The sequence below is a fragment of the Equus caballus genome, chromosome 13 (genome assembly GCF_041296265.1).
Source record: "Equus caballus isolate H_3958 breed thoroughbred chromosome 13, TB-T2T, whole genome shotgun sequence".
Classification (NCBI taxonomy): domain Eukaryota; kingdom Metazoa; phylum Chordata; class Mammalia; order Perissodactyla; family Equidae; genus Equus; species Equus caballus.
In genome coordinates, this window is record NC_091696.1 from 7,808,962 (window position 1) to 7,834,387 (window position 25,426).

Genomic DNA, 25,426 nt, shown 5'->3' on the forward strand with positions numbered 1-25,426 from the left:
TCCCACCAGCCATACAAACTATTGGGACTTCCTCGGCTGATTGTGGTGTGGATGTTCTAAGTACCGATTTGTTGTTTCCCTTTATCCCCACTCCACGTTCTGTTCCCCTTTATCAATAAACTTTGATTGCTTAAACAACCAAGTAGCCTTGGCGGTACCTGTCATTCCTTGCCCTTTGCAGCTGCGGACAACAGATACAATGGCTTGAGACTATGATAGTTTTGTAGGTAGTACCCTGTTACCTGGTTTTGTTGTAGATGCTGTCTATGGATTTCAGTTTTGCTATCCTGGTTGCTCTGTATGTTTTTAAGGAGGGTTTTGGGGAGATGCGTAAGTTATGCAACCATCATCACTATCTTTTCACTTGTGTCTCTTTTTTGAAAGCAAGGGAGACCTTCCAGCAATATCCCAGTAGACTGCCCTACACATCTCATTATCTAGCTAGAATTATAACCCATGGCCATGCTTAAATAAACCCAGGGACAAGGGTGGTGGTAAACCACGATCAGCATCAAGATCCACTTCCTGGAATTAGAACAAAAAGGGAAGAGCACATAGGCACACAGATGGTGAGTAATGAAACCGAACAGGAATGGGGCTACACCTGAAAGGAAGCAGCAAGGCGGCAGCAGGGACAAGGGAACAGATTTGAGTACAAAATGGTGAAGAGTATTATTTTTCAAAATTGACAGTAATTCACAGAAACGTATTTTACATCATTACCCTACACACACACACACATTTATGTAACTAAACAAGTTTCAAAAACAATACTATATTGGGGAAAAAAGCTAGTAAATTCCAAATATTTTATTAGTATTTAAATACAATATACCAAAATACGTGTAAAAAAGCACAAAACCAAAATTCCATAAAGACTGTATTTAATGTGATGGGTGTGCTTGCTTGTTCATAAGTTCATTCCAGTCTGGGACACATGAAGATAAGGCCACACGCATGTCAGGTGCACTATTGAGCCTATTTCTTTTCTTTGTTTTCAATCGTGTCAAGATTGAAAATCCTAGTTCACACAAATAGGTAGTTGTGAATGGTAATAATAGCAATATACTCTTTCTACTTAGCAATGGAAAGTCATCTTTGATCTTAATCCAAAATGTTGATAAACTTAACGTCTTGTAATAATTCTTCAGTGTGAATGATGAACTGAGGTGCAATAATTCACTCTCTTCTTCGGGCACCAAGTTTAACTCAATTATTGATTCTGGGGTCTGAAAAGCAAATGGATCTTTCACCCAAATATTTTCCTTCAATGATTGAAATTTTTCTTCTGGAAAATAACGATTAAAGGTTTGAGACAAAGCAGTGAGATGCAATAATATCTCTAATTTTATTTCTTTTAAGCAGTCTTCATTAATGATGTTCTCTTCAATGTGTTGCAACAATGTTGGGAACATATAGTAGCTGGGGCGATTACCTTTAAGTCTCGCTTGCCACAACAATAATGTCTTTTGGAAACCTAGAATATGTTCAAGATATTGAAATATATCATTGTTTTTCCCCTGTAGTTTCAAATTTAATTCATTAAGAACGCCAAAAATATCACTTAAATATGCCAATTTTGTTACCCAAATGTCATCTTCAAAAATAGTTGCCAAATGAGATTGCTTTTCAATGAGAAAAACGTAAATCTCCTTCCTGAGTTCATATACTCTGCTCAGGATTTTTCCTTGAGACAACCAACGGACTTCGGTATGAAACAATAAATGGGTATGGTTAACTCCAATTTCCGAACAAAGCATTTCAAGGAGCCGGCTGTTCAATGAGCTTCCTTTAATAAAATTCACAATTTTCACTGCATTTCTCAATACATCCATTAGACTTGGTGGAATTTCTTTAGATACCAAAGCTTCTCGATGAATAAAACAGTGATTCCAAAGAGCATTGTTATGGGTTGCTTCCAACAATTTTTCAATAACTTTGCTATGTCTTCCAGTCATATTTGCTGCTCCATCACTTGAAATCCCTTTACAATGTTTCCAGTTTAATTTATATTGACCAACAATGCACTTCTCTAATTCAGTAAATAAGTCTAATCCGGTTACATGTGAATTTAAATTTAAACAACACAACAGATCCTCTATAAAATCATCTTGCCACACATATCTGACATAAACCAAGAGTGCTGGGCAACTTGCAATATCAGTGCTCTCATCCAGTTGGATTGCAAAATCTATACCAGACTGTAGCCGTGAAATCAGCATTGCTTCTAAATGTTTTGCAATCGTACAGATTCGGCGAGATATTGTATTATCGCTAAGAGGTATAGTTCTTAATTTATCAGCTGATTTATCATCAAAAATTGTACGTACCATATCCATACATGCTGGGAGAATAATCTTTTCAGCAGCCGTGTGAGCCATTTTCTCTCTTGCCACTCGATATGCAACTAAATATGACGATAATAAGGCTCTCTCATTCATAGTTGTGGAACGACTAAGAAATTGTGGTGATAACTTTATGCTATGTCTTTCCTTTTGAAAATGCTCTTCCTCATCTTCCTCCTCCACTTTCACTATCACTATGCCTTCCATCTCCTGTGTAGTCTGGGGACACAAATCTGTAGTATCCTCTGGTTCAGTAGTCATTGTTCAGGTTCAAAGAAACGGCTCACTTGATCCAAAGAGGCTGTGTTTGCAGGGCTGTCCTTTCTGTCCTGGATGTTTTATGAGATCTGTTTTTGCTATCCTGCAGGGTAGAAAAAATTTATGGCAGTATTAAAAAGTAACATTGTATGGCTATGCTGCTAACACCTCATACAAGTGTTCATGAAGACAATTTACTAAATCCAGTGGTGTGACATTGTAAATGATGAACTACTGCCATTTATGTACCTGTGTGCCAGGCACATTTGGTACATGACATACAGAGGTCATTTAATACCCGTGGAAACCTAATGAAGTACACATGATGATTATTCCTATCATACAAAAAGTAGAAGCTAAAAAAGATTAAACAATGTGTCTAAAAACATATAGTTCTTGTGGTAGAGCCAGTATTCAAACGTAAGTCTGAAGCCCAGGGTCCTAACCATGCTGCTACACTGCCATCTAGTCACTCTAAAAAGTGATCTGGTCACTGTTAAAAAGTGGTCACCAAAGGAGGGTTTACAAGATGATCCACTAGGACACAGGGGAAAAAATTAGACCTTGTATTTATATTTTAAAATTATTGAAATCCATTTAACCTTTCCTGATAGCCCTAACTTCTTTTTGTCCCCATCTTTTAGCATTTATAGTGTCATCATTTGTGTTGCTGCTGTTATCTTTATCTTCCAACTCTTATATTTTGTTTGCTCATTTCCTTCAATCTTAGTGATATATCTTCTGAAAATTCCATTCTGTCTCAGGTATTTTGAGGAGACTGAGGAAAATGAATCTTGGTTTTTGACATGTGTCAAAACTTTAAAGGTGGGAGGGAGGAATAAAACATTCCTAGAGGTCTTCACTCACAGTGGCAGAATGAATCAAAACGAAGGGACTCCAAGGAGGTGAAACTCAAAGGTGCAGGGCTGAGGTCAGGAGGCTGACCTGGACAGGCCTGTCTGGAGTGTATTCTTGCTCATATTCTGGGCAAGGAGCAGTAGAAAGACTGGGTTTTACTTTACATTTCTTGAATGATCCCAGCACTCAGTCATCTCCTGCCTTTAGAGTCACTGTCTCCATCACCAGTTTGGTACATAATATTTTGATAGCTTTTACCCTGAAATTTAATTTTTAATGCTTTCATGCCTTATCTTGACTAGATGACTCCTCAGGAATAAAGATTTGTTTTTTGCTTTCATTGTCACCCTTAAGTCACTTAACATAGTTCCTTGCAACCAGTAAACATTTAAAAAATATTTGTTTGCATGAATATAATGTCAACATTTTCTGCCCATTTGTGGAAAGCTCAACAAATTCATTATAGGTCTGGTATTTCAAAACTTGGAATGGAATTTATAAATTAAGAGATTTCACTGTATTGCAACTGTCAGCTTAATTATGAAACATCTGAATAAGAATGGGAAGAATATTAGAGCAGCACAGGTCAAAATACAGAAGTAAATTATGTCCATGGGGAAGTTACTTACGTCTCCCATTACACTGTGTAACCAACCTATTTCTCCAGCAAATAGTAAGGTTTCATTGATCTGCTTCTCCAAAATTTATTTGATCGCATATTATCTGTTTAGCACTGGCCTGTATAAGTGTTTCCTTTGGTCCTCTGCCACTTATCAGCCTCTGAATAATGAAAGTAACTTTCTGTATACTGGTGGCACCGCAGGAAATGGAGATAGGGCATTAGGTTTGACCTAGATGGATTTTTCACTTAATTCTATCAAAGAATTTCCTAGTTGGAAGGGCCCTTTCACATAACCCAGTTTATTTTACTCAGGACAAATTTGAGACTTGGTGGTGTTTTGTCCAAGCTCATCCTGTTAATCGGTGGCAGACAGAGTGCTTGCAACTGGTTTCCTAATGGCCCAAAGCACTTTCCATTGTGCGGCCACAAAGTCCCTTCCCTACTCACTGCTCCAAGTCAAGCACAGTTGTCTCCCACAACTGAAAAATCCGCCTAGTGTACTAAACCACTCCTTTAAAAGGCCTTCAGAAAGCTCAGAGACTGACAGGAAAAGGGTGAAGTGTATGTAATCTTCTCCCACTGCAACCAAATCACTTCATTCACTAGGCTTCAAACATTCTTTAATCACAACCATTAATGGTGGTGGTTTTGGGGCTGAGCAGATGACATCCAAAAATTTATGAGGCTTAACAAACTTGTCCACTCAAAAAAAAAAAAAAAAAAAAAAAAAACACCCCGTGGAGCTTGGTAACGTCCACAGTCTTCGTCTTAACACCTGGGGGGCCTAGGAAGCCAGAATAAAAGCCCTTACTGGAAGGACAGGAAATGAGGACAAATGGGAAGCAGAGAAATTAGTCTAGGGTCATTCTGTCCGCGACCTCTTGGGGTGAAAACCGAGGACGAGGGGGCCCAGGCGGGGCACGCAAGCGCCTCGTCCCGGTCCCAGAGACATCTCATCTCAGTCCGGAAAACAAAACGTCATTCCCTTCCCGCGTGGATCTAGGACTGTCTCTGCAGGGAGACGCGCATCCTACGGCCTAGGCTGGGACGAAGGACAGGGTCACGGGCGCTCCTCCACCGCGTCCGGGGGCGGTGGTGGCGAGGGGGATCGCGGAACACAGCCGTCACATCCACCTCCATCCCCGCCCATCCTCCCTGGCCGGACCCACGTCTCACCGTGAACCCCGGAGAAGTCTGGGAGTGCCGGGATAGAAAGGGGAGGTGACTCTAAGGATCAAAGGCCAGTGGACTTGGAAGCAGACCCTGCGATCGCCAGAACCCACAGCCTCACAAAACCCGGAAGTGCGTCACACCTGTCTTCCGGGCCTGTGCCGTGCTTCGGGGTCCTCTCTAGCAACGCAGGAGGACTTTACGTTCTTGTTCCCCAATCACTGAGTCGGGCTTTGGGGACCTCTTTCCTCGGCTCAGGTTTTCGCCTCCGGGAAAGGGGGGTTAAGCTTCCCTGATACCGTCCCCCTCAGATTCTTCTATTTCTCCTGTTTTTCTTATTGATGGCAGTAATCACAATAATTCTTATTTTCAAACAATAATAATACTTATTGATTGTGTCTGTGACAGAGGAACTGAAACCAAGATGTAGACAGAGAAAGATCGAAGTGAAGTCAAGGATGAAAGGTTTCACAAAACCCAAGTGGCTGCTTCTCTAGGGACCCTGATTATGTATTGGCACTTGAATGGGCAGTATTTTCAAATACTTGATCTATGGGCAAGAGATATTCTTTCCAATACTAAACAGTTATAAGATTCTGAGCTAGGTGAATGTTTCCAGGGAGTTTTCAGAGTAACAATAGTGGAATTACTATAAGTTGAATTTGAGGTATTGTTGCTCTCAAAGTGCTATCACAATAATTACGACTTTTGACATTACTTTGTGAGTAGTCCAGAAACCTCACCTTCTATAAAACAGTAACTGAGACCTTGAATGACTATGACATGACTCTAAGCTCTGAGACAAGTTTGAGCACAATGCAAGAGCCTACAAAAGGAACAGCCACCTGCTACAGAAGCTACCAATGATAAGGTGATGTTCTGAATAAGCTCACAAGCCCTGAATGTTCCATTCCCTATGAGGGTTGACTGTACTGCGGTTGCCATTGTTTTTCTACTTCCCATACTTCAGTTTGCTCCTTTATCAGTGGCTGGCTTGCTAACCTATGATCCTTGAAGACATCATATTCCCAGAACTTCTTCCTCCAGATACTTCCTTCCATTGTTCCAAGTCATCTCTAAGAGCCATTACATTGTTGTCCATTGTATTTTTCTTTTTTGTCTAAACCAGATTTCTGCTCTCTACCTTACCCCATTCCTACATTAAAGTGCCTAAAGGGTCCAGGAAAGTAGGTTATTGCATATAGCTGGCTCGGTATAAGTTTTATATTTATGTAGTGTGTGTGGCAGGGACTGTGGAGGCCCTTATAATAATTCCATTCTTTGCCTACTGATCTCCTGGCACAAGGAACTCAAAATGGCCTGGTGTCATTATCAATTTACACTTTAGTGGGACACTTAATGTACATCCCAGAAGAAATGTTCTTCCTAAGAATCAAGACCATAACCCACCGGACTCTAGGTTTGGAGATAGGAAGCACAAATTCCACAGGTGGGTTCTTGGGGATGATAGCAATAGAGGCCACTCCTGTTTCGACCCCTTGGTTCCTGTGCCTGTGTAGTTTTTCTATTGGAGACACAATACCATACATATGTACATTATTGGTTCAATGCATATATTGCATCCTGGAGGACAGCTCCTCAACTTCACAAGGTGCCGTATCTTATATCAGCAATTTAGCGGAGTCTTCAACATGCCATTCCACAGTTCTTTCAGGCTAGCTGCTTCTGGGTGACGAGTACGCACCATGAATTCTGTGGTTACAAGCTCAATGCCACACATCCTTGATTATAGAATGGGTTTCTTGGTTTAAGGTATGTCCAGTGGATAAGGCATCCCGTAAGCCCTCAGATGACAGTGCCGGTAGAGGCAAAGCAGTCAGGCAAGACAAATCCACATTGAGAACGTGTACCAATTTTGGGGTGATATTTTACTTCTGTATCTATCCACGCCTAGTGCAAACATGAGCATATGTATGAATGAAGTACTCAGTTCCTTGGGAATAATTGCTCATTTTTTTTTCCTGAGGAAGATTAGCCCTGAGCTAACCTCTGTTGCCAATCTTCCTCTTTTTTACGCTTGAGGAAGATCAGCCCTGAGCTAACATCTATGCCACTCTTGCTCCACTTTATATGTGGGTTGCCACCATAGTGTGGCTGATGAGTGGCGTAGGTCCACACTTGGGATCTGAACCTGCAAACCTGGGGCCACTGAAGTGGAGCATGCCAAACTTAACCACTATGCTATGGGGTGGCTCCCAGACATTTTCTTTAAAGCAATACAGTTTAAGCTAAAAATCACAAATTTTATGAGTTGGTTAATTGTTTCCACCTGTGTCATCTGAAGAACTGTTGAGAGAAATCTTGCTCAAAAGCAAAATAGTAGCTACTGTTTCTCACCACTTTGGTAGGGATTGATGCCTATTGGTGGGACGTGGACTCTTAAAGGGGTGCCTCCTATGGTCTTCTCACTGAAGCAACCTGCCTGAGTTGGCTAAAACTTAGACACAGATGCACCACTGCAATAGTTTACACTCCTCTGCTGCAGAAATGTTTTCCCACCACTTTGCAAATTGGTACAAACTGTGGGGAAATGGCAACTCAAGAAAGAACTACAAACCTATAGCTACCCTAGAATATTAGAAGAGCTGTTGCGAAAGGAGGAAGTAATGGATCATTTTTTGTCCCAGGGACCTCAAAAGGAACAAGAGATAGACATCACCAGGGGGTATATTTCTGTTCAACACAAGAAGTTTCTAACTGGAGCTGTCCAGCAAGCAATGGACTAAGCAGCGCATTTTCTCTCTCTGATGCTGACTCCATTGGGCCCCGGATACTGTGGACTAGAGAGATTGTACCACTGTAGGAAGTTGCATTACATTTATGATACTGAAGGAGCAAAGAAAGAGAAGGCATATCAGAATCTCCGACAGACTGATATAGTTTGAAAAAGCATACAGAAAGCTACACTTTGATTTTTCCTATATTTAACTTGAAATGTCAAATATCACTAAAGGCTAACACTTGATTTGTGAGCTTAAACAAAGGCATAGTATCTAAAGTCCCTTCGAAATCACTCTTTTGATTCTTTAAGAGACTTGCCTGTCCCTAGCAGATCTAGTTGCACCACAAGACATCACATTCTCTAAGGATCCCGGGGTCATAATACCCTAGGGGCTTCTGTTCTAGCACTCGGCCTGTCTCCGTGCTCCGTGGTTTACCTATCCCGGTTTCTGCGGAGTCTTCCCACCAGGAACGCAGCTTTCTTCCAGGCTGTTTCTCTCTTCCACTCCAACTTGCTCCATGTCCCTTCCTTGCCCCAAGAGCCTTAGTAGACTCCGATCCAACGACTTTCTTCGGTCCTCCTACCACCGAAGCGCCGTAATGACTGTATTCTGTAACCCTGTGCTAACTCCCGATCAGCGGACTCATGGAAGTCGGACCCCTAGGTCTGCCATTGCCCCTCACCTCCGACACACACCCACCTGCCTGGCATCACCCCGAGGGCAGTCTCGAGGGTCGGCTGGCGTCAGGGAAGGGCCAGCGGAGGCGCTTTCCCAAGTCCGGAGCTGTCGCGGTCATGATCGGCATACTGGCTACGGAAGCGCCCAGTGGGGTTAGCACGGAGGGAGGGGAAACCGGGAGAAACACACGGAGCAGCCACAGAAGCGAAGTTCCGCGACTCCGAGCCCTCATCCGGGGCCCGCGCCCCGCCCCTTCCCGCCCCCGACTCCGCCCCTTCCCGCTCCCTGGCCGTCAGACTCCGCCTCCGGAAGTGCCACCGAGAATCATCGGCCTCCAAGCGGTCTAGAGCGGCCCTTGGAAGGCTGGGGCGGCCCGGAGACGGAGGGTGTCCGCGGCGGGACGGCCGCCTGGCCCGCCCCTCCGTTCGGGTGAGTCCCCGGAAGCCCTTCTGGGGTCGAGGTGCGGACAGACGCTTGTTTCGCCTCCGAGGGAACGGGAGGAGGCGCCCGGCCCCTGGCGACGGCGGCTTCCGTCCCCAGGAGCGCGCGGGGCCGGGGTGCGAGGGCCTGTTTCTCCTCAGCTCGGGTTCGCCCCGCCGCCCCGCGGGCTCAGGGCCCCGCCGTGAGGACGCGGTGACCGTGCCCTGGGGTGAGCTGTGTCTGTGCGGCCCGCCTCGCTCTTGTGGGGCCGTGTGGTCACCTCACAGGGAAGTGGGAGGAGGGCCGCGCCGGGCGAGGCCTCCGAGGAGCGGGCGCGGGGCCCTGTGTGAGGGTGGCGGAAGGGGACGGAACCCTGTCGCGTCCTTGGCTTTGAAGGACGCCGGTCCAACCTGTTGGAGTCGCGGCTCTTGCCCGGGTTCGTGTCGGGAGTGTGGGAAACGGCCTGCCCCCTGGTCTGAGGTGGCGGAGGGTCTCGGCCCCGAGGTGGGGTTGTGTCAGTCGGGCCCCTTCCGTGCTTCAGAGGGGGCTGACGGAGCGTGCCCAGAGCTCGTATGTTTCTCTGGGTGCGAATTTGAGCCTGGAAAGAAGTTTATAAATTTCAAATATTTTAAACTTTCCACAGAAATCCTTACACCATTAAATTGTAGTCTTGGGAGGTTTTTTTTGTTTTTGTTTTTTGTTTTAAATACCACAAATTCTGAATTAGCAGAGTTCAAACAAATCTGCATACTCGGACCATGCGACTTGGTTCTTCAATATTTGAGACCGGATAGTATCCGCGTTTCCTTCTGTTGTTTGATTTGCGTGGTCCATCGTGGTCAGCTCTCTTTCTTGAGCGTCCACCGTGTGGAAGACGCTTTGTTGAGTCCTGAGGGCATCGGGTGGCGGGGTGCTGGAACTCAGCGCAGTATTTCCCCTCGTCTCACCCCGCAGTGATGGTCACTGTCCTCCAGGACAGGCATGGAGGAGCTTTCGGCCCAGGAAGCAGCGGCATCGCCAGGGGTCCAGTTTCAGTGTTTGGAGATGCCGTCGGAGGGTCTGTCGCCAGAGCCTCAGTTCGTGCAGGACACCGACATGGAACAGGGACTCGCTGGGGGTAAGGCAGAGAGAGCACTTACATCCGGGAGCCTGGGGAACAGAGAGGGGCTCCTGGGCCTGGTCTGAGAGGGGCCAGGAACTTCGGTAAGAAGACGGCCCCCAGAGGGAGGTCCCGAAGGGAGGGACAGATGTGACTCAGTTCAGGCTTGGTCTGGGCCCCTCTGTTAAGGACAGCCCGTCTTTCTTACGTGTTCAGCGTGGTAGTCACTCTGCTTTGGCTCTTTTTCGTTCATACATCCTTCACTTCACCCCACTTACCCCACCCAGAATAATTTTAAGATGTGCTGCTTTTGCTGCATCTTACGATCCTCCCCTCGTTTTCACTTCCTCTTAGACTTAGGGCCTCCCCTGCCCCCCTCACCCTCCCAGTTCCCTTCACTTAGTCTCTTTCCTCCATGATGACCTTGCATGCTTTGCCACCTGCCATTCTGTTGCAATTGCAGTGTTTCGTGACTAATCTAATTTCAGTCAAGAAAACAACTCTTTAATTCGTTGGTTGAGCACAACGCCTGTATGAATGTGTACGTGTCACATCATAACTATACAGTATCATTTTCACATGTTGTGTAGATAGGTTGATCTGTCTTGTACTTCCTCCATTTTGTCTCAGATTACTTGCGGCCAACTGCAGTGCCTGAAATAACTTGTGTGTCGGCAACACTGACTGAGTGCTACAGTGTGTAGAGTGCCGTGGGGCATTGTGGGAGTGTGGAAAGGATTTTGAGGAAACTGATGACCATTCTTATTCGTGGAGGCCTACACACTGGTTGCAGAGACAGTGTCCATTCTCAAGAGAAAGGCTTCATGAAGTTTACAGAACAGTGCTTGGGGAGGGTCAGAGGTTTGCTCAATAGCCCCAGCCCCAGACAAGTCACTGCAAGTCTTTATGCTTTGCTTTGCCCATCTGCAAAACAGGTATAGCACTTACCCTTCTGTTAGAGGAATGTCACGTCATGAGGATGAAGTGAAATGTGAGATTATGAGATTGCGTAATAAAATCCTGTATCACGAGTGAGATTGCATAATAAAATCCTGTATCACGAGTCTAAACCTGTAAGGAGGGTGTGCAAGTGCTGCGAAGGAGCAGAGTAAACACATACCTGAAAAACGTTCGTTGGTTTTACTAGATGTGCAGAAGGGTCCCACTGACTTCCTCTTCTGTACGGGAGCCCTGGGGAAGGGCTGCTCTCACTCTTGGCTCCTTTCTCCTCCCTCAGCTCCACCTGTTTCCCAGGTGCCTGATCTTCCCCACGAGGGAAGCCCAGGAGACCAGGCAGCTGCGCTCCTGACAGCCAGGTACCAGGTGAGCTGAGGAACCTCTGCTTTTCAGGGACTATTCCTGCTGATTGAGTGTGGCTCTTCCCTCATCCCATCCATAAACCTTGCCTGGAATATTTTCAAAAAAGTTCCCAGTTTGGGAACTGATCCTCTTCAGAATCCTGGACTTTACATGAACCACCTTCCCATCTGTCCAACACCACCGGCAAACACTGTTCCTTTTTTATTCCTGGTGCTGTGATGGGTGCTTATTAGATGTAAAGACTTATGGAACTTACTCCCTAGATCCTCATCTGTTCTCCCTCCTCCCAGCATAAATACACACTGGAAACCCGCTCTGTATCATCTCCTTCATTCTCTGGCCATGATGTCATAGTGGCCTCATTCCCCAGAGCAGCCAGGCTGTGTTATTTCAGGAGTTTGTGACATTCGAGGATGTGGCTGTCCACCTTACTCGAGAGGAATGGGGATGCCTGGACCCTGTTCAGAGGGATCTCTACAGAGAAGTGATGTTAGAGAATTATGGGAACGTGGTCTCACTGGGTAAGGACTGTCTTTCTTGTTGTTCCGTTTACCTGTTAGGATTTCTTTACTTCCTTGTTTCTGGGTAGGTGTAAGGTCTCTGAGAAAGTAGTGCGTGGCTCAGATTGCAGGTCTTAGAACCTCCAAATCCTGCATCTTTAAGGTTGTCTCCTCTGGGAGTGGGTTTCCTTTGGGGGTTTCAAGATGATACATTCTACTCCTTATCCTCAGTTAATATTTCCTACTTTAGTGGGGCATCTGTGCCCTGTTAGAAAAGAGAAACTTCCTTGTGCTTTGCGTAAATTCTCACTTTCCCTCCCTTTCCCTTTTTTATGAGAGAGGCTCTGGGACCTCCCAACCCACAACCAGATGCTTTCCTTTCTGGTAGTTCAGTACCCCCTTATCTGAGAGTTTCCCGTTTTCTTCAGAAGAAGAAATGCCTTTTTTTAAGGTAGGCTGAAATCCTTGTTGAATAATCCCTCACCTCTTGAGATCCCTAAATTCATCTTCAAGCAGGCAGAATTTGAGAGATTTCACTTAAAGGCATGGCTCACTGCAGAGTACGTGTCAGTACATGTCAGTGAGTCACCCAGATGGTAATCCTAAGTAACCTCACCCTGAGCAGCAGAAGTCAGACTTAAACCCCGGTCTCTCCTTTGTTATTTGGATGGGACAGTAGGCTTTGCAATTAGGCAACCTGTAGTGCTGTAGAGAAGCACTGGTGCAGTTTGTTGGCAGCCCCCTTGATGTGAGCATTGCTCCTTTTCCTCTTTCTTTTTTTGCCTGTCTCTGCCTCTGCTCTTTTCTTTTTACATATGTATGGATTTAATCATACTTTTTTCTTTTCTCTCTTTTTTTTTGCTTTGCCTATGCTGGTGGCATCCAGGGTGTTGCTTTGTCTCCTTGATTACACTCAGGATTAAAGAGATCTTCTTATCTGTGGGGAGGCAGCCTACCCACTGGGAAGGTTTTTAGTGTGTTTTCCATTCCTGGTTCTTTGATCTTTGTAGGCATACTTCTCCGCCTTCCCACCTCCCGGATTCATAGTGTGAATTCCTGCCCGGCCCTGAGTCATACCCAAGCAAGTGCTTTCTCTGGAGAAACACTTGCAGTCCTTTCAGCAGGAATCTTCAAGAGATGGCCCAAGTATCGGCTTCCCATCGATATTGCTCGTCCCCGCTCGGAGACTCCTTTTCCACGATTGTGAGATATTACACTTGATTGATGGAATAGATACTCAGGATGCCACCACTATGTAAAATTGCAGCTCCTCAAATGACCTTTGTTACATTTCTAAAGGGGGAAGGAAGCCCTCCATTGCAACCAGATGCACTTTGAACCCTGATTTCTGAGTTCATTCAGAAGCCATGGTTGGTGGTCACCTACCTGTGTTCTAAGAAACCACGAAGTTCAACTCCAGCTCTTCAGTTATGATCTTTTCAGGTTGTTTTAGAATGTGAAACATGCTCTGTGTCCCTCCTTTTCTATAGTGAACACGACCTGCCCCTTGTGTTGCCTAACTCTCCCATGACCCTTGGGCTTTCCTCATAGTTAACATTCTAGTCTTCTCCTTCTTTTAAGTCCCTGTGGCCCCCTCCAAGATCCTACCTTCGTCCCCTTTATTCCTTGTGGTGCTATACAGATTGATGCATTTATATGACCTTTCCTGATAGAGTGTTCCTTAGCTTTGTCCTTGATGGAGGGGAAATGGGAGGGCAAAAGAGTTTAATTTCTTTATTTCAGGGTATCAAATTGAATGTATATTTAACAACTTTGTAAACTGTAAAGTGATATGTAATTGTAAACTACTGTTAATTTTATCTAATAATTACATAATTTCCAACAGTTAACCTGTGTACTTTTTGGAGTAAAGAAACTTCTTAGCAGTTCAATCAGCCTAATTGCGCAGCATGCTATTAGACTGAATTTTATCCCATTTCCTCTGTCATCTCGGTACACACACAGGGCACACATGCACACTCACACGTACAGGGCACAAGTATGTACAAGGGACCCTCCTACTCAACTTGCTTTTGGAATCAAGTCAGCAGCATCTTCTTAGTAATTATTTTTATAGTCCTTAGGAAGTCATTTTCACATTTGTGTGTTCAGCAAACTCCACCTGAGATTTAAGTTTATACACTTAATTAACTTAACGTTTGGTATTGTAAAATAAGGACTTTATAGTTCAATCCCTGACTTAGCAGCCCCACTTTACAGTCACATTGTTTTCCCGTGGCAGTAGCTCTGAGTTGTATTTGCCACAGACCGCAGAACTTTGGTCCTTTGGTTAAGGGCTTCCATTATGTAGTAGTAAATACACAGAGAATGAACAGCTGAGTAAAAAAAGTAGATAAAAAGTCATAATTTTCATGACCAAATCTAAAAGAAGCATATTCTTTTCACAATGAATGAATTACTGGCTTGACGGTATACCCAAAGGGAAGTTATCTGTGACTTAGTGCTGGAGATTAAGACCAGGAAAGAGGCCGGATTGCATTTCACATGGAACAGTGTGGCAGGTGCCCTGTTAGGTGACAGCATTAGAAACATGTTTATCAAAATTCTAATTGGTGATAAGTGAGTTGATAAATCAGGAATATTTGGCACATAGCTCTTGCTTTTTGGAGTTGATGTCCTGAAGACAAAAATGACTTTATCTAGAATGTCTTTTACTGCCATAGCTATTTACTGTTTATTGAGCAGCCAATATGTTACTAGATGCTATAGATATCTCATGTAATCCTTACCATTACCCTGTGAGCAGGTATTATTCTATTTTATACCTGAGGAAACTGAGGCTCAGAGAAGTTAAGTGATCCACTCAGCGTTGGAGTTAGGCTTGGGACTCAGATCTGACTCTGAAGCACATGCTCTTTTTCACTGCTTTGTGCCTTAGGACAATTAGTCTAACCATCTATGGTGTTTTTTACATTTTTATGGCTCTGTACTCTGATGACAATTAAAAATAGCCATGATAAATCGGACAGACAGGCATAAGCTTATACAGTTTAGGAGCAGAAAAAGTATGCATTCAAGAAGCAGTAAAATTGTCTAGGGATGCATTCCACCATAATAGGTATCTACAGAAGAATGATATTGCTAAGGAGAGATTTTGTTTGTGTATTCATTAAGGACCAGGAAGAAAGGCATGATGCTTCCAGATGGCTAAAATCTTAGTACAACTTTGGTACAGGCCAGAAACCAAATGATGACGTAAATTTTAAATGTTATTTTTAAAGACTAGATGAAGTTAAAAAATAAAATATAATTAGAAAACTGTCAAGGTTTAAATTAAAAAATCAAAAGGTTTTAATATGTAATTTTAGATAGGAAAAATTTAAAGCACATGCATATTTTGAAAGCATGGAGTTTTGGCTTAAATTTAGGAAAAAGGCATTTAGGCCAAAGGCAAGAAAACCTGCCTTAATGCTTTGTGTGATAGATTGGAAAGAATATAAACTGTGGAGTCAGACTTGGGTTCCACTTACTGGTGGTGATACATTGAGCAAATTATTTAAAGTGACACTCATTTTCTTCATCTATAAAACAAGAAAAATAATGTTGACCTTTCTGGGTAGTGCCAAGGATTAAATTAGATTATGTATATAACTACCTGGCTCATAGTAGTTACTTAAATGTTTCTTTGGAAAGGCAGCAAGTGATAGGAGGTATAGATCAGATTTTTTTTTCTTTTTTGGAGTTAATATTGTACCACTTTATTTGAAATGTATAAAGAATGCAATTGTTTGGGTCCATTTATCCTATCTCCCTTTTTTCCCCTCTTTTTAAATTGAGTTTATCATCGTTTACAACATTGTGAAATTTCAGTTGTACATTACTACTTGTCTGTCACCATATAAGTGCTCCCTTTCATCCCCTCTGCTCACCCCCCAGCCACCTCCCCCCAGTAATCCCTGAACTGTTCTCTTTTAGACCAGATTTTTAAATAGAAACAAATTTCAGGAGAATGTTCAAATTATTTCTTTATAGTGGAATTTCCTCAAATTGAATATTGCTCAGACTGTTGCCTAGGGATTTGGATCTTTATTATAGAGAGATTTCCGTTTCTTTGACACAAAGTGATCTTTAGATCCCTTCGAATTAAAACATCCATGATTCCAAATCTGTTGGATCCTGGCTCTCCATGTTCTAATCACTATTTCTCCGTTCTTTTTATTATTTTTACCTTTTACTCCATTGTTTTCTGTTTTCTTTCTGTACATATTTTGCAGGGAGGGATGGATTTTATTCACAATCATTTTTTACTAATAGATTATTTAAAAGCCAGGTAAGCCAGGTTCTGAAATGAGTGTCTGGGTTTGAGCCCTAGTTTCACCAGTTATTATGACTTTGGGCAAGTTACTTAAACTCTCTGAATCTTAGTTTTCCCATTTGTAAAATGGGTAGAATAATAGTTCCTACCTCATAAAGTTATGCTGAGTATTAAGTGAATGAAAGCTTGTAAAGCGCTTGGCATGGTACTTTGCACCTACCAAACGTTTAGTAAACCTTAGCTTAATAGTTTGATACTGATGCTATCTCGAACTTTATTCTCTTTTCTAAACTGCTGTCTTGTATCTCTAACTGCCTGCTAGGCATTTTCTTTCTTTTTTTTTTTTTTTTGAGGAAGATTAGCCCTGAGCTAACATCCACCACTGATCCTCCTCTTTTTGCTGAGGAAGACTGGTCCTGAGCTAACATCCGTGCCCATCCTCTTCTACTTTATATGTGGGATGCCTGCCACAGCATGGCTTGACCAGGGGTGCGTAGGTCCACACTCGGGATCTGAACCAGTGAACCCTGGGCTGCTGAAGCGGAACATGCAAACTTTGCTGCGCCGCTGGGCCAGCCCCAGCATTTTCTCTTATACCTTCCTACATTACCTTAAACACAAGTCTAAAATCAAACCCTTCATCCCACATGAAGGCGATCTTTTCTGTTGTGCATACATGATTTAAGTGTAGATATAGAGTAAATAACCAAAATTTGTCTCAGTTATCAAATACTTAGAAACACCTTAATAAATATTTCAAGGTTGAAAGTTGCAAATTATGTTAACAGAATTCTGAGCAGAGTAGTTGCTGCCTCGTACCACATTAATTTTTTTTTTAAACTTGCAGAACTATTTCATTTGAGATGGAGAATCTTAACTAAGTGTCCAAAAGGAGAATTGACTCTGTTATTGCCCAGCAGGAATTCGGAACCACAGTAAATGCCTTTCTTATGTCTGTTCTGATCTCCCTGCTCATAGGCTCTCAGATGGAATCCCAAGAGGGGAGCTGTTGGTTTATCATATTCTCCAGGCCCAATGCCCTTTTAAAAACATTGGTTATCTGTTATATGTTGACCCTTGGGCACAAAATTGGCACTCAATGCGTAGTTCTGAATCAAAAGAAGTGCATGATGCTAGATACACAGTCCATACTAGCAAAGAGTTTATACATCAAGTTGGGATGATAATACCTGAAACCAATTAAAAAAAAAATCTATAAACTTCATTATATTGTGACATGTCAGGATAAGAGGAACAAACAATAAATTTTGTAGACATTTAGTAAGTAGAAGGAGAAGCTTCTGGAGATGAGGGGCTTGAGCTAGACCTTGTATGTGTGCTACTAGGAACTTTCTGAACATGTAAAACTGCCCCTTTGATGCTGTGTTTCTGCCCCCTCAGAAGCAGACTGTCTCTTGCTTTTGTTTTGAAAGAGATTAGATTCTACCAGTCCATTATGCAAGCCAGGGAAAGACCATTTTGTGTGAAGATGCACTTTCCTCACTATGTCATGTTATAGTTAGTTGTTTATATCTGTCTCTGCAGTTAGAATGTAAGGTCTTTGAGGGGGTGGATCTTATCTGCTTGGGCTCTTTGTTCCCAACATACTTTGCATATATGAGACACCCCATAACTGTTTGTTGAATAAACAAGAGTGTAAACTCCTAATGGGTAAGAATGTGTCATGTTATTCTTTGTTTCCTCATGTGCGCTGAAACAAATTGTTTCTTGAGATTGGTCCTTGGAAAATTTTTTCAGTTTTCACTGATTGTTTTGCTGCAGTTTAGCTCACCTTACAACAGGTGCTTTGACTATTCACCTTTCTCCAGTCCAGCGGTTATATTTTGATGACCTCCATTTTGACCAGGTCTAATAGTTGTAGACCAGGTATAATATAAGGATTGATCTATAGGCAACAGATGAAAAGTAATAATGATAATTTCCATGAAGCCAGGTACACACTCATGCACGAATTCCCTTGTGTGAGTAGTGTTTAAATGAATAGTTCTGCTCCCCAAAATCGTCAGCTTGCACCTTAATACACCTCTTTCTAGAGCACAAGTATGAGCTCCTTGTAGAGAGTCTTTGCCCTTCTCACTCTCCAGTCCTTCCTGATGTCTTCTAAGGAATTATGTTCTCTCTCCATTAACTATTAGTTAAGAGAAAAAGTGACTAGTGTGGTATCTGGGGATAAATTGCCACATCCCATTTCCTTCTCTGTGAGCAGGATTTCCGATTTTCAAGCCTGATGGGATCTCCCAGCTGGAACAAGATCTACAGGTCTTTGATCTGGAAACTAAGAATAGAGAAGTCTTAAGAGATGGCTGCTCAGGTGAGTAAGGCAGAATCAATTCAGATGGAAATTTTAGGGAAGAACAGTCCAGTTCTCCAGCCAAGTTGTAGCTGCTTTGGCAGTCAGAATGAGGAGCTCTATCTGTATCCCAGAATGGAGAGCTCTTTCCTTTTCCCTTCAGTTTTTTGTTGTTTTTGTGAGAAAGATTGACCTTTAGGTAACATCCAGTGCCAATCCTCCTCGTTTTTTTGCTTGAGGAGGATTAGCCCTGAGTTAACATCTGGGCTGATCTTCCTCCACTTTGTGTGTGGGATGCCACCACAGCATGGCTGGTGAGTGGAGTAGGTCCGCACCTGGGAACCGTACCTGCGAACCCAGGCCTCGTAAGTGGAGTGCGTGGAACTTTAACCACTCGGCCATGGGGCTGGCTCCTCCCTTCAGTTTTGATGAACTCTTTGCATTTATTTGGTCCCTTATTACCCACAAATTGTACTAGGTCCCTGTTCATGTAGCTTGTCCATAATTCTTTTGAACTGTTTCCCTATTATCTCCTTTGAAACACCTTAATTGGTTATCTTCTTACTCTGCTGAACGTGCCCTCTGTTTCTACCACACTGTGAATCACTTGGATCCTACCTCACTGCTCCTATTTATGCCGTTACATCTGCTGTTGAGATTTTGTGCCTGTGTTTCGGAGTAAATAAACTTCTGTTACCCTGGGAGATACTAGATTATTTAGTTTTCTTCTCTCTGAGTTTTATTTTTCTAAGCATAGGTACAGATTACATGTGCATTTTCTATTTATGTATTGAATCAGATGGAGAGACCAGAGAAGAGAACAAGCTGTTGATTCCTAAGCAGAAAACTTTGGAAGAAGTACCTTCATACAAAGTGAGAGTAGGAAGACTCAAAAAGGATATTGCCCAAGTTCCTGAGACTAGAGAAGTGTATAAACCTGAGGACAGATTAGAAAGGCTTCAGGAAATCCTAAGGAAGTTTCTTTTCCTGGAGAGAGAGTTTAGGCAAATAACAATCAGCAAGAAAACCTTCACCAGTGAGAAGAACAATGAATGTGATGAACCTGAAAAAAGCTTCAGTCTGGACTCAACCCTTGATACAGATCAGAGAGTTCTTAGAATACAGAATATTGATGACATTGATAAGTATGACATGAACCTCACCCAGAATTCAGCTTCTGGTAAACATGAACAAATAAATCTAACACAGGATTTTCAGAGTAGTGAATATAAGGAAAGCTTAATGGATCTCTCCCACTTTAGTAAATGTGAGAGCAGTCCTACCACTGAGAAATCCTATAAATGTGATGCATGTGAGAAAATCTTCCATCAGAGCTCAGCCCTTTCTCGACATCAGAGAATTCATACTAGAGAGAAACCCTACAAATGTAAAGAATGTGAAAAATCTTTCAGTCAGAGCTCCAGTCTTAGTCGACATAAAAGAATACACACTAGAGAAAAACCCTATAAATGTGAAGCATCTGATAAATCCTGTGAAGCATCTGATAAATCCTGTAGTCAGAGCTCAGACATAATTCAGCATAGGAGGATTCACACTAGAGCAAAATCTTACAAATGTAGCAATTGTGAAAGAGTCTTCAGTCGTAGTGTACATCTTACTCAACATCAGAGAATTCACAGAGAGATGCCCTGTAAGTGTACTATATGTGGTAGTGATTTCTATAATACCTCATACCTAGTCGAACATCAGAAGGTCCACTGTGAAGAGAAACCCTATGAATACAATGAATGTGGATTGACCTTTGTTAAACATCAAGGAGTTCGTCTCAGAGAAAAGCCCTATACGTGTAATGAATGTGGAAAAGACTTCAGATTGAATTCCCATCTTATTCAGCATCAAAGAATTCACACAGGAGAGAAGCCACATGAATGTAATGAATGTGGAAAAGCTTTCGGTCAAACCTCATGCCTTATTCAGCATCACAAAATTCATAGGAAAGAGAAATCCTATGAGTGTGATGATTACGAGGAAAGTTTCAATCATACCTCAGATCTTGTCCTGCAACAAGAAGTCCTCGCCACAGAAAAAGCCTTTGATTGTGACGCATGGGAAAAGAACCTCAGTCAGAGAGCACACCTTGTTCAACATCAAAGAATTCATACCAAAGAGAATCCTTATGAATGTAATGAACATGGGAAGACATTTAGTCAAGTTCAGGCCTCATTCAACATCTAAGAGTTCACAGCAGGGAGAAATTATGCATGTACTGAATGTGGTACGTCTTTCAGTCATAGCTCAACCTTTATTCAACATCAGAGAATTCACACCAGCGAGAAACCTTCTGAATGTGACAAATGTAGGAAAGCTATTAGTTGGTGTTAAACTCTTAATCAGCACCTGCAAACCCATACCAATGAGAAAACCTGCAAATATATCGAATGCGGTAAATGCTTCATGCTATTTTCGTACCTTAGTCACCATTGCAGAATTCGTACTGGAATAAAATTCCATCACTGTAATGAACGTGAAAAAGCCTTCAGTCAAAGAAACTACCTTGTTCAGCATCAAATTCATTCCATGCAGAAAGCCTATGAATGTAATGAATGTGTATGTGTGTGGGAAGATTCAGTCATATTCCAACCATCATTCAACATCAAAGAATCCATACCCGACAGAAGTCATTTGAGTATAGTAAATATGATCAGTCTTTCACTTGGAGTTCACGTCTTTCTCATCATCAGAATATCCACACCAAACAAGAACCTTATGTAATGCAAATGGAAAAATTTACTGCCATATTTCAGGCTTTACTCAACATCAAAATATTGGAGAGAAAATTGTTGATTATTTGTGTATGAAATCGTTAATATATAGTCTCAATCTTTGTCATTGCAGAAGAATCTAGTCTGAGGAGTGATGTGGTGAACGCAGTTTTGTTTCTCATGGCATTCTTTTATTTAACACAATAGGTGTAAGTAGGTATGTGTACTTTATTTATGAAACTCATCTAAGCTCTTTTTAATATGGCCTATAAACATTTTTATTTTTCCTGAAATTTGTTCTTATTGTTCACAGCTTCCCTAAGATATCAATACACCAATGTTAAAACATAGCAACTTCTGGAAAGTAGCTGATTTAGGTTTTTCTTGCTATTCTCAGCCTAAGTTCTCTCCAAAACAGACTCTTAAGCCTGCTCATTTCTGAGGACGTTACTTCCTATTCCTTTCTAGCCACAACACTTGAGTTCCTGTTGACTTCTACATTCCTTTAAGCACCTTCAAATGATGGTTTCCTAGTTTTAAGCTTTTCACCAGCAGGTATGCCACCCTTACTTGAGGTTGCTGTTCTGGTGTCTTCTTTCCTAAAGTGAAGCATCTTCCTTTAAAAGAATTGGATTTCCACATCCTGTCCATTCATGAATATGAGGGATTCTGTCTCCCCTGAGTTTGTGGCAGGCAGCTAAACATTTCATGTGATGCCCAAGTTCTTAGCTGCTTTGTCTGCATCCACAGACCTCTAAAAGAGATGAGAAAGACATCAGGGAGTCAAGAAGACTCCTGGTGGCCTAGCTACATTCATTCAGCGCCTATTCTGCACATCTAAATTTAGAATTTTATATACAGGCATACCTCAGACATATTGCAGGTTTGGTTCCAGACCACTGCAATAAAGCAAATATTGCAATGAAGGGAGTCATGAATTTTTTGGTTTCCCAGTGCATATTAAAAGTTATGTTTACACTACACAGTAGTCTATTAAGTGTGCCATAATAGCATTTTGTCTGAAAAAACAATGTATATGCCATAATTAAAAAATAATTTATTGCTAAAAAATGCTAACCGTCTGAATCTTCAGCGAGTCATAATCTTTTTGCTGCTGGAGGGTCCTGTAAAAAAACACAGTATCTGTGAAGCGCAATAAAATGAGGTATGCCTTTACTTCCATTGAAAGCCAGCAAAATGCTCAGGTATGCTTTTGATAGGGCAAAACATAAGAACATACAGTGAAAAATCAAAGAGCTTCATAAGGGATTGCAGCCTTCCAACAAAGGTATTGCTGTTGTGTAAAATTTCTACAGAGAATGTTTCAAGAGAGTGACAGGTCAGTTTCTGGTAAAGTTTTAACCACTACAATTACTTCTTTACCTGTTTGGATTTCCACCCCCAGTGTCCCCTCATCAATCCAAGACAGTATGTGAGGTTTGGGGGCTTTGTGTACAATTGCTTATTCATCATCGCCTATTTTTTTCTATGTGTTTTACTAGAGTCTACAGGCCATGTAAAAGAACATGGGTTTTTTTGATTGATAAAAGTGATCACAAATGTTGGCTTCAGAGATCAGGGTCACTGTCACAACACCCAGCAAGAGATCATGATTCTGTAGATGATGTCAAAGCATTTTACTATATTTTTTCCATCCTAAACTTCATAACATTTTGTGAATAAGACAATTGTTATTTAAAATTCTAGTTGTCATTCCAGCAATTGAGGCCTTCATAGTTCAGATGTTATAATATTTACTAGGGATCTTAAACAAATATATAAAAATTTATTGCTCACTCTATAAGCCTCTTATGGCTAACCTCTAGCATAGTTCTGCCACTATATTTTACCTCTTAGCTGTCAGCAAGCATAGGATCTCATCAGGGCAATGTAGGGAACTAAATGAATTGATTTAAATGTAAAAGCAAATGAAAAGTGCATGTTTATTTTTCCTGTCTATGAACGTGTATACCCTTACGTATGGAGACCAATAGTCACCTTCAGTGATTATGAAACAGATTAATCCCTAAATAACAGAAAATGTAAAAATCAAATATATGCATTTGGTTTAGGAATGTGCTTTTGTACTTCCACTTGAATAAAGGTGTGTTTGATACTCTGAGAATCTGTTTCAAATAAAATCTGAAGGCCTCAGTCAGAAGCATTTTGGAATCTTGGAATCGCCTTCCTGGCTGCAACTCAGTTCCTTCCAGAAACCTGCTTCACAACAAAAATGGATCACTCTGTTTCATACTGATATAAAGCTTACTCTTCTACAGACCTCTGGAACAAAGTCTGAATGTTTAAGATTTAAAGGGTTATTCAGTTGGGATGCTGTTGGCACATGAAATAAGAGGAAATACTTTAAGGTTTCTGTAGAACTAGGCAGAATGTGTTTTCTTAATAAATGAAATAAAACTCATTTTTAAAAATGGGAGACCAAAAGTCTTTGAAGGTAAGTAACTTTAGCTTGCTGGTATTTGATCCAATATAATAGGAGTTTGTGTTCTTGGTTTTTTTAGTCTTGAAGATTGGGTGAGGGAAGAGAAGAAATCTAATAGTTGCAGGACACCTAATTTTATCCATCTTTTTTCTGTCCACCTACCTACACATGTGTGTACATGTTCAAACTTAACCCTCACAACAACTCTGCAAGGGAACCAGCTCCATTTTACAGAGGAGGTTAAAGAACCTGGTAGAGTCACGCAGCAAGTCAGTAGCTCAAAGTCAGGTCTGTTTGACTCCAAAGCTTTCCATCATCATGATGTTGGTATTAGAAACATCCCAGAACCCAGAGACGTTTTCCTGGAGCTCTTCCCTGTTACAGTCCCTGTGATTTACTATTATCAGTTTGCAACTGATCCTAGAGCTCCCTGGGATAATAGGAAAAATCCCAATATCTTTTGAGAGTTAGTCAGAGACTCTCTGCCTTGAAGCACGCTTAGACAGTTTTGACAATGGCAGGCCACAGGTCAAAGCTCCCAAATTTCTGTCTCCTGACAAGATACCCCGACTCCCGCCACTAGATTGACATTTCCATTTTTCAGTGCCCAAATGAGCACTTGATTTTTTCTGCCAACTAGAACTTGCTGATGGACATGTGCCCTTACTAAGATTTACTGTCACCTCTAGCTATGTTATAGCAGTGGAGCAAAGCGGGTAATGGGAAAATGAAGTTTGATTGCTAGGTTTTTGGCTTGAGCCAAAGAGTGGATAGAGGTACACTGGAGAGATGGAGAACACTGGAAAAGTAGCAGGGACAGTATTTCAGGCAAAAGAGAGAGCATGTTAGGAGGCCTACAGATGAGAGGGTATGGTATTATCAAGGTTGTCAGTCAATGAGCTCTGTGGAGAAATGCCTCACTCTGGGAAATAGTATGTGAATAACTGAGGAGTTTAAGAATGAAGTTGGACAGAGGCCCCTGGGGTTTCAGCAAGGCACCATGGAATTCCCACATCTAAAAATGTAACCTTATCTGTTCTTTCTTTCGTTCAGTAATTCAAGTGCCAGGCACTACGATATTCAGCCCTAGCCAGTGGATACAGTTAACCTAATCAAATGGATTAAACCATCAATTGAGTAAATACTAAAACAGATTAGAGTAGTCAAAGCAATGACATCCAAGACTATAATTCCTGAAAGGCACTCCATTGCAGGAGTCATCTCTGACATCTGACATCTCTCTTGTTTTTCTTCTAACATTTGTATCATATGGCATCACATCTTACACTCCCTGCAAAACACAAGTGCATGAGGGGAACCAATGTTTCATCCAAGACTGTAAGAATGATTTCAAACAGATGGTGCCCTGTACAAATCAACAAGAAAATACGTATTGCAATTTTTTATTTTGCTGACATGTCCTGTCCACTCTCTCCACTCTTAGAAATGGCTAGACTCTTATATTTGTATTTCATTCATGTTTATAAGTTTACAGCTTGGGCATAAATACAAGCATCTGTCTGCCTTTTTTTCTTTTCCACAGTTGCTTATATTGCAAATCTCCACCCAGTCTTCCTCCATTATCCTTTCTGGGTGAGATTAGATGCCAGGCTCTGGTTTGAATGGACCAGGGTTCAAATGCCACCTCCAGTTGCTTAC

The 25,426-nt window shown here is 42.0% G+C and overlaps 2 protein-coding genes across 18 annotated transcripts; one reads left to right on the forward strand and one right to left on the reverse strand.

Moving 5' to 3' along the window:
- Nucleotides 1-795: 795 nt before the first annotated feature.
- On the reverse strand, nucleotides 796-10,078 carry FAM200A (family with sequence similarity 200 member A). The gene is made up of 3 exons (XM_005598601.4): nucleotides 10,043-10,078; nucleotides 8,697-9,319; nucleotides 796-2,706 (listed from the first exon to the last, which is right to left on the reverse strand). The coding sequence occupies exons 1-2, from the start codon at nucleotides 10,076-10,078 to the stop codon at nucleotides 8,741-8,743; spliced, it is 615 nt and encodes a 204-aa protein (XP_005598658.3). The 3' UTR covers nucleotides 796-2,706; nucleotides 8,697-8,740.
- ZNF655 (zinc finger protein 655) lies at nucleotides 8,876-23,446 on the forward strand. 17 transcript variants are annotated; one of them, XM_070231597.1, is made up of 6 exons: nucleotides 8,977-9,104; nucleotides 10,050-10,212; nucleotides 11,432-11,517; nucleotides 11,909-12,035; nucleotides 18,518-18,622; nucleotides 19,401-23,446. In XM_070231597.1, the coding sequence occupies exons 2-6, from the start codon at nucleotides 10,077-10,079 to the stop codon at nucleotides 20,795-20,797; spliced, it is 1,851 nt and encodes a 616-aa protein (XP_070087698.1). In that variant the 5' UTR covers nucleotides 8,977-9,104; nucleotides 10,050-10,076; the 3' UTR covers nucleotides 20,798-23,446. The 17 variants fall into 17 exon arrangements, with proteins under 17 accessions (XP_014585345.2, XP_070087701.1, XP_070087703.1 ...); XM_023616792.2 differs by having other exon boundaries at nucleotides 9,045-9,135; XM_023616790.2 differs by having other exon boundaries at nucleotides 9,046-9,324.
- Nucleotides 23,447-25,426: the final 1,980 nt, after the last annotated feature.

Bases quoted from the DNA above. Each gene is read 5' to 3' on its own strand.
- ZNF655 (XM_070231597.1), top strand. From the start codon at position 10,077: ATGGAGGAGCTTTCGGCCCAGGAAGCAGCGGCATCGCCAGGGGTCCAG. The intron at 11,518-11,908 runs GTGAGCTGAGGA...GTGTTATTTCAG, and splicing joins TCCTGACAGCCAGGTACCAG to GAGTTTGTGACATTCGAGGA. The intron at 12,036-18,517 runs GTAAGGACTGTC...CTCTGTGAGCAG, and splicing joins TGGGAACGTGGTCTCACTGG to GATTTCCGATTTTCAAGCCT.
- FAM200A (XM_005598601.4), bottom strand. From the start codon at position 10,078: ATGCCTGTCCTGGAGGACAGTGACCATCACTGCGGG. The intron at 9,320-10,042 runs GTGAGACGAGGG...AGCTCACCCCAG, and splicing joins ACAGTGACCATCACTGCGGG to GGCACGGTCACCGCGTCCTC.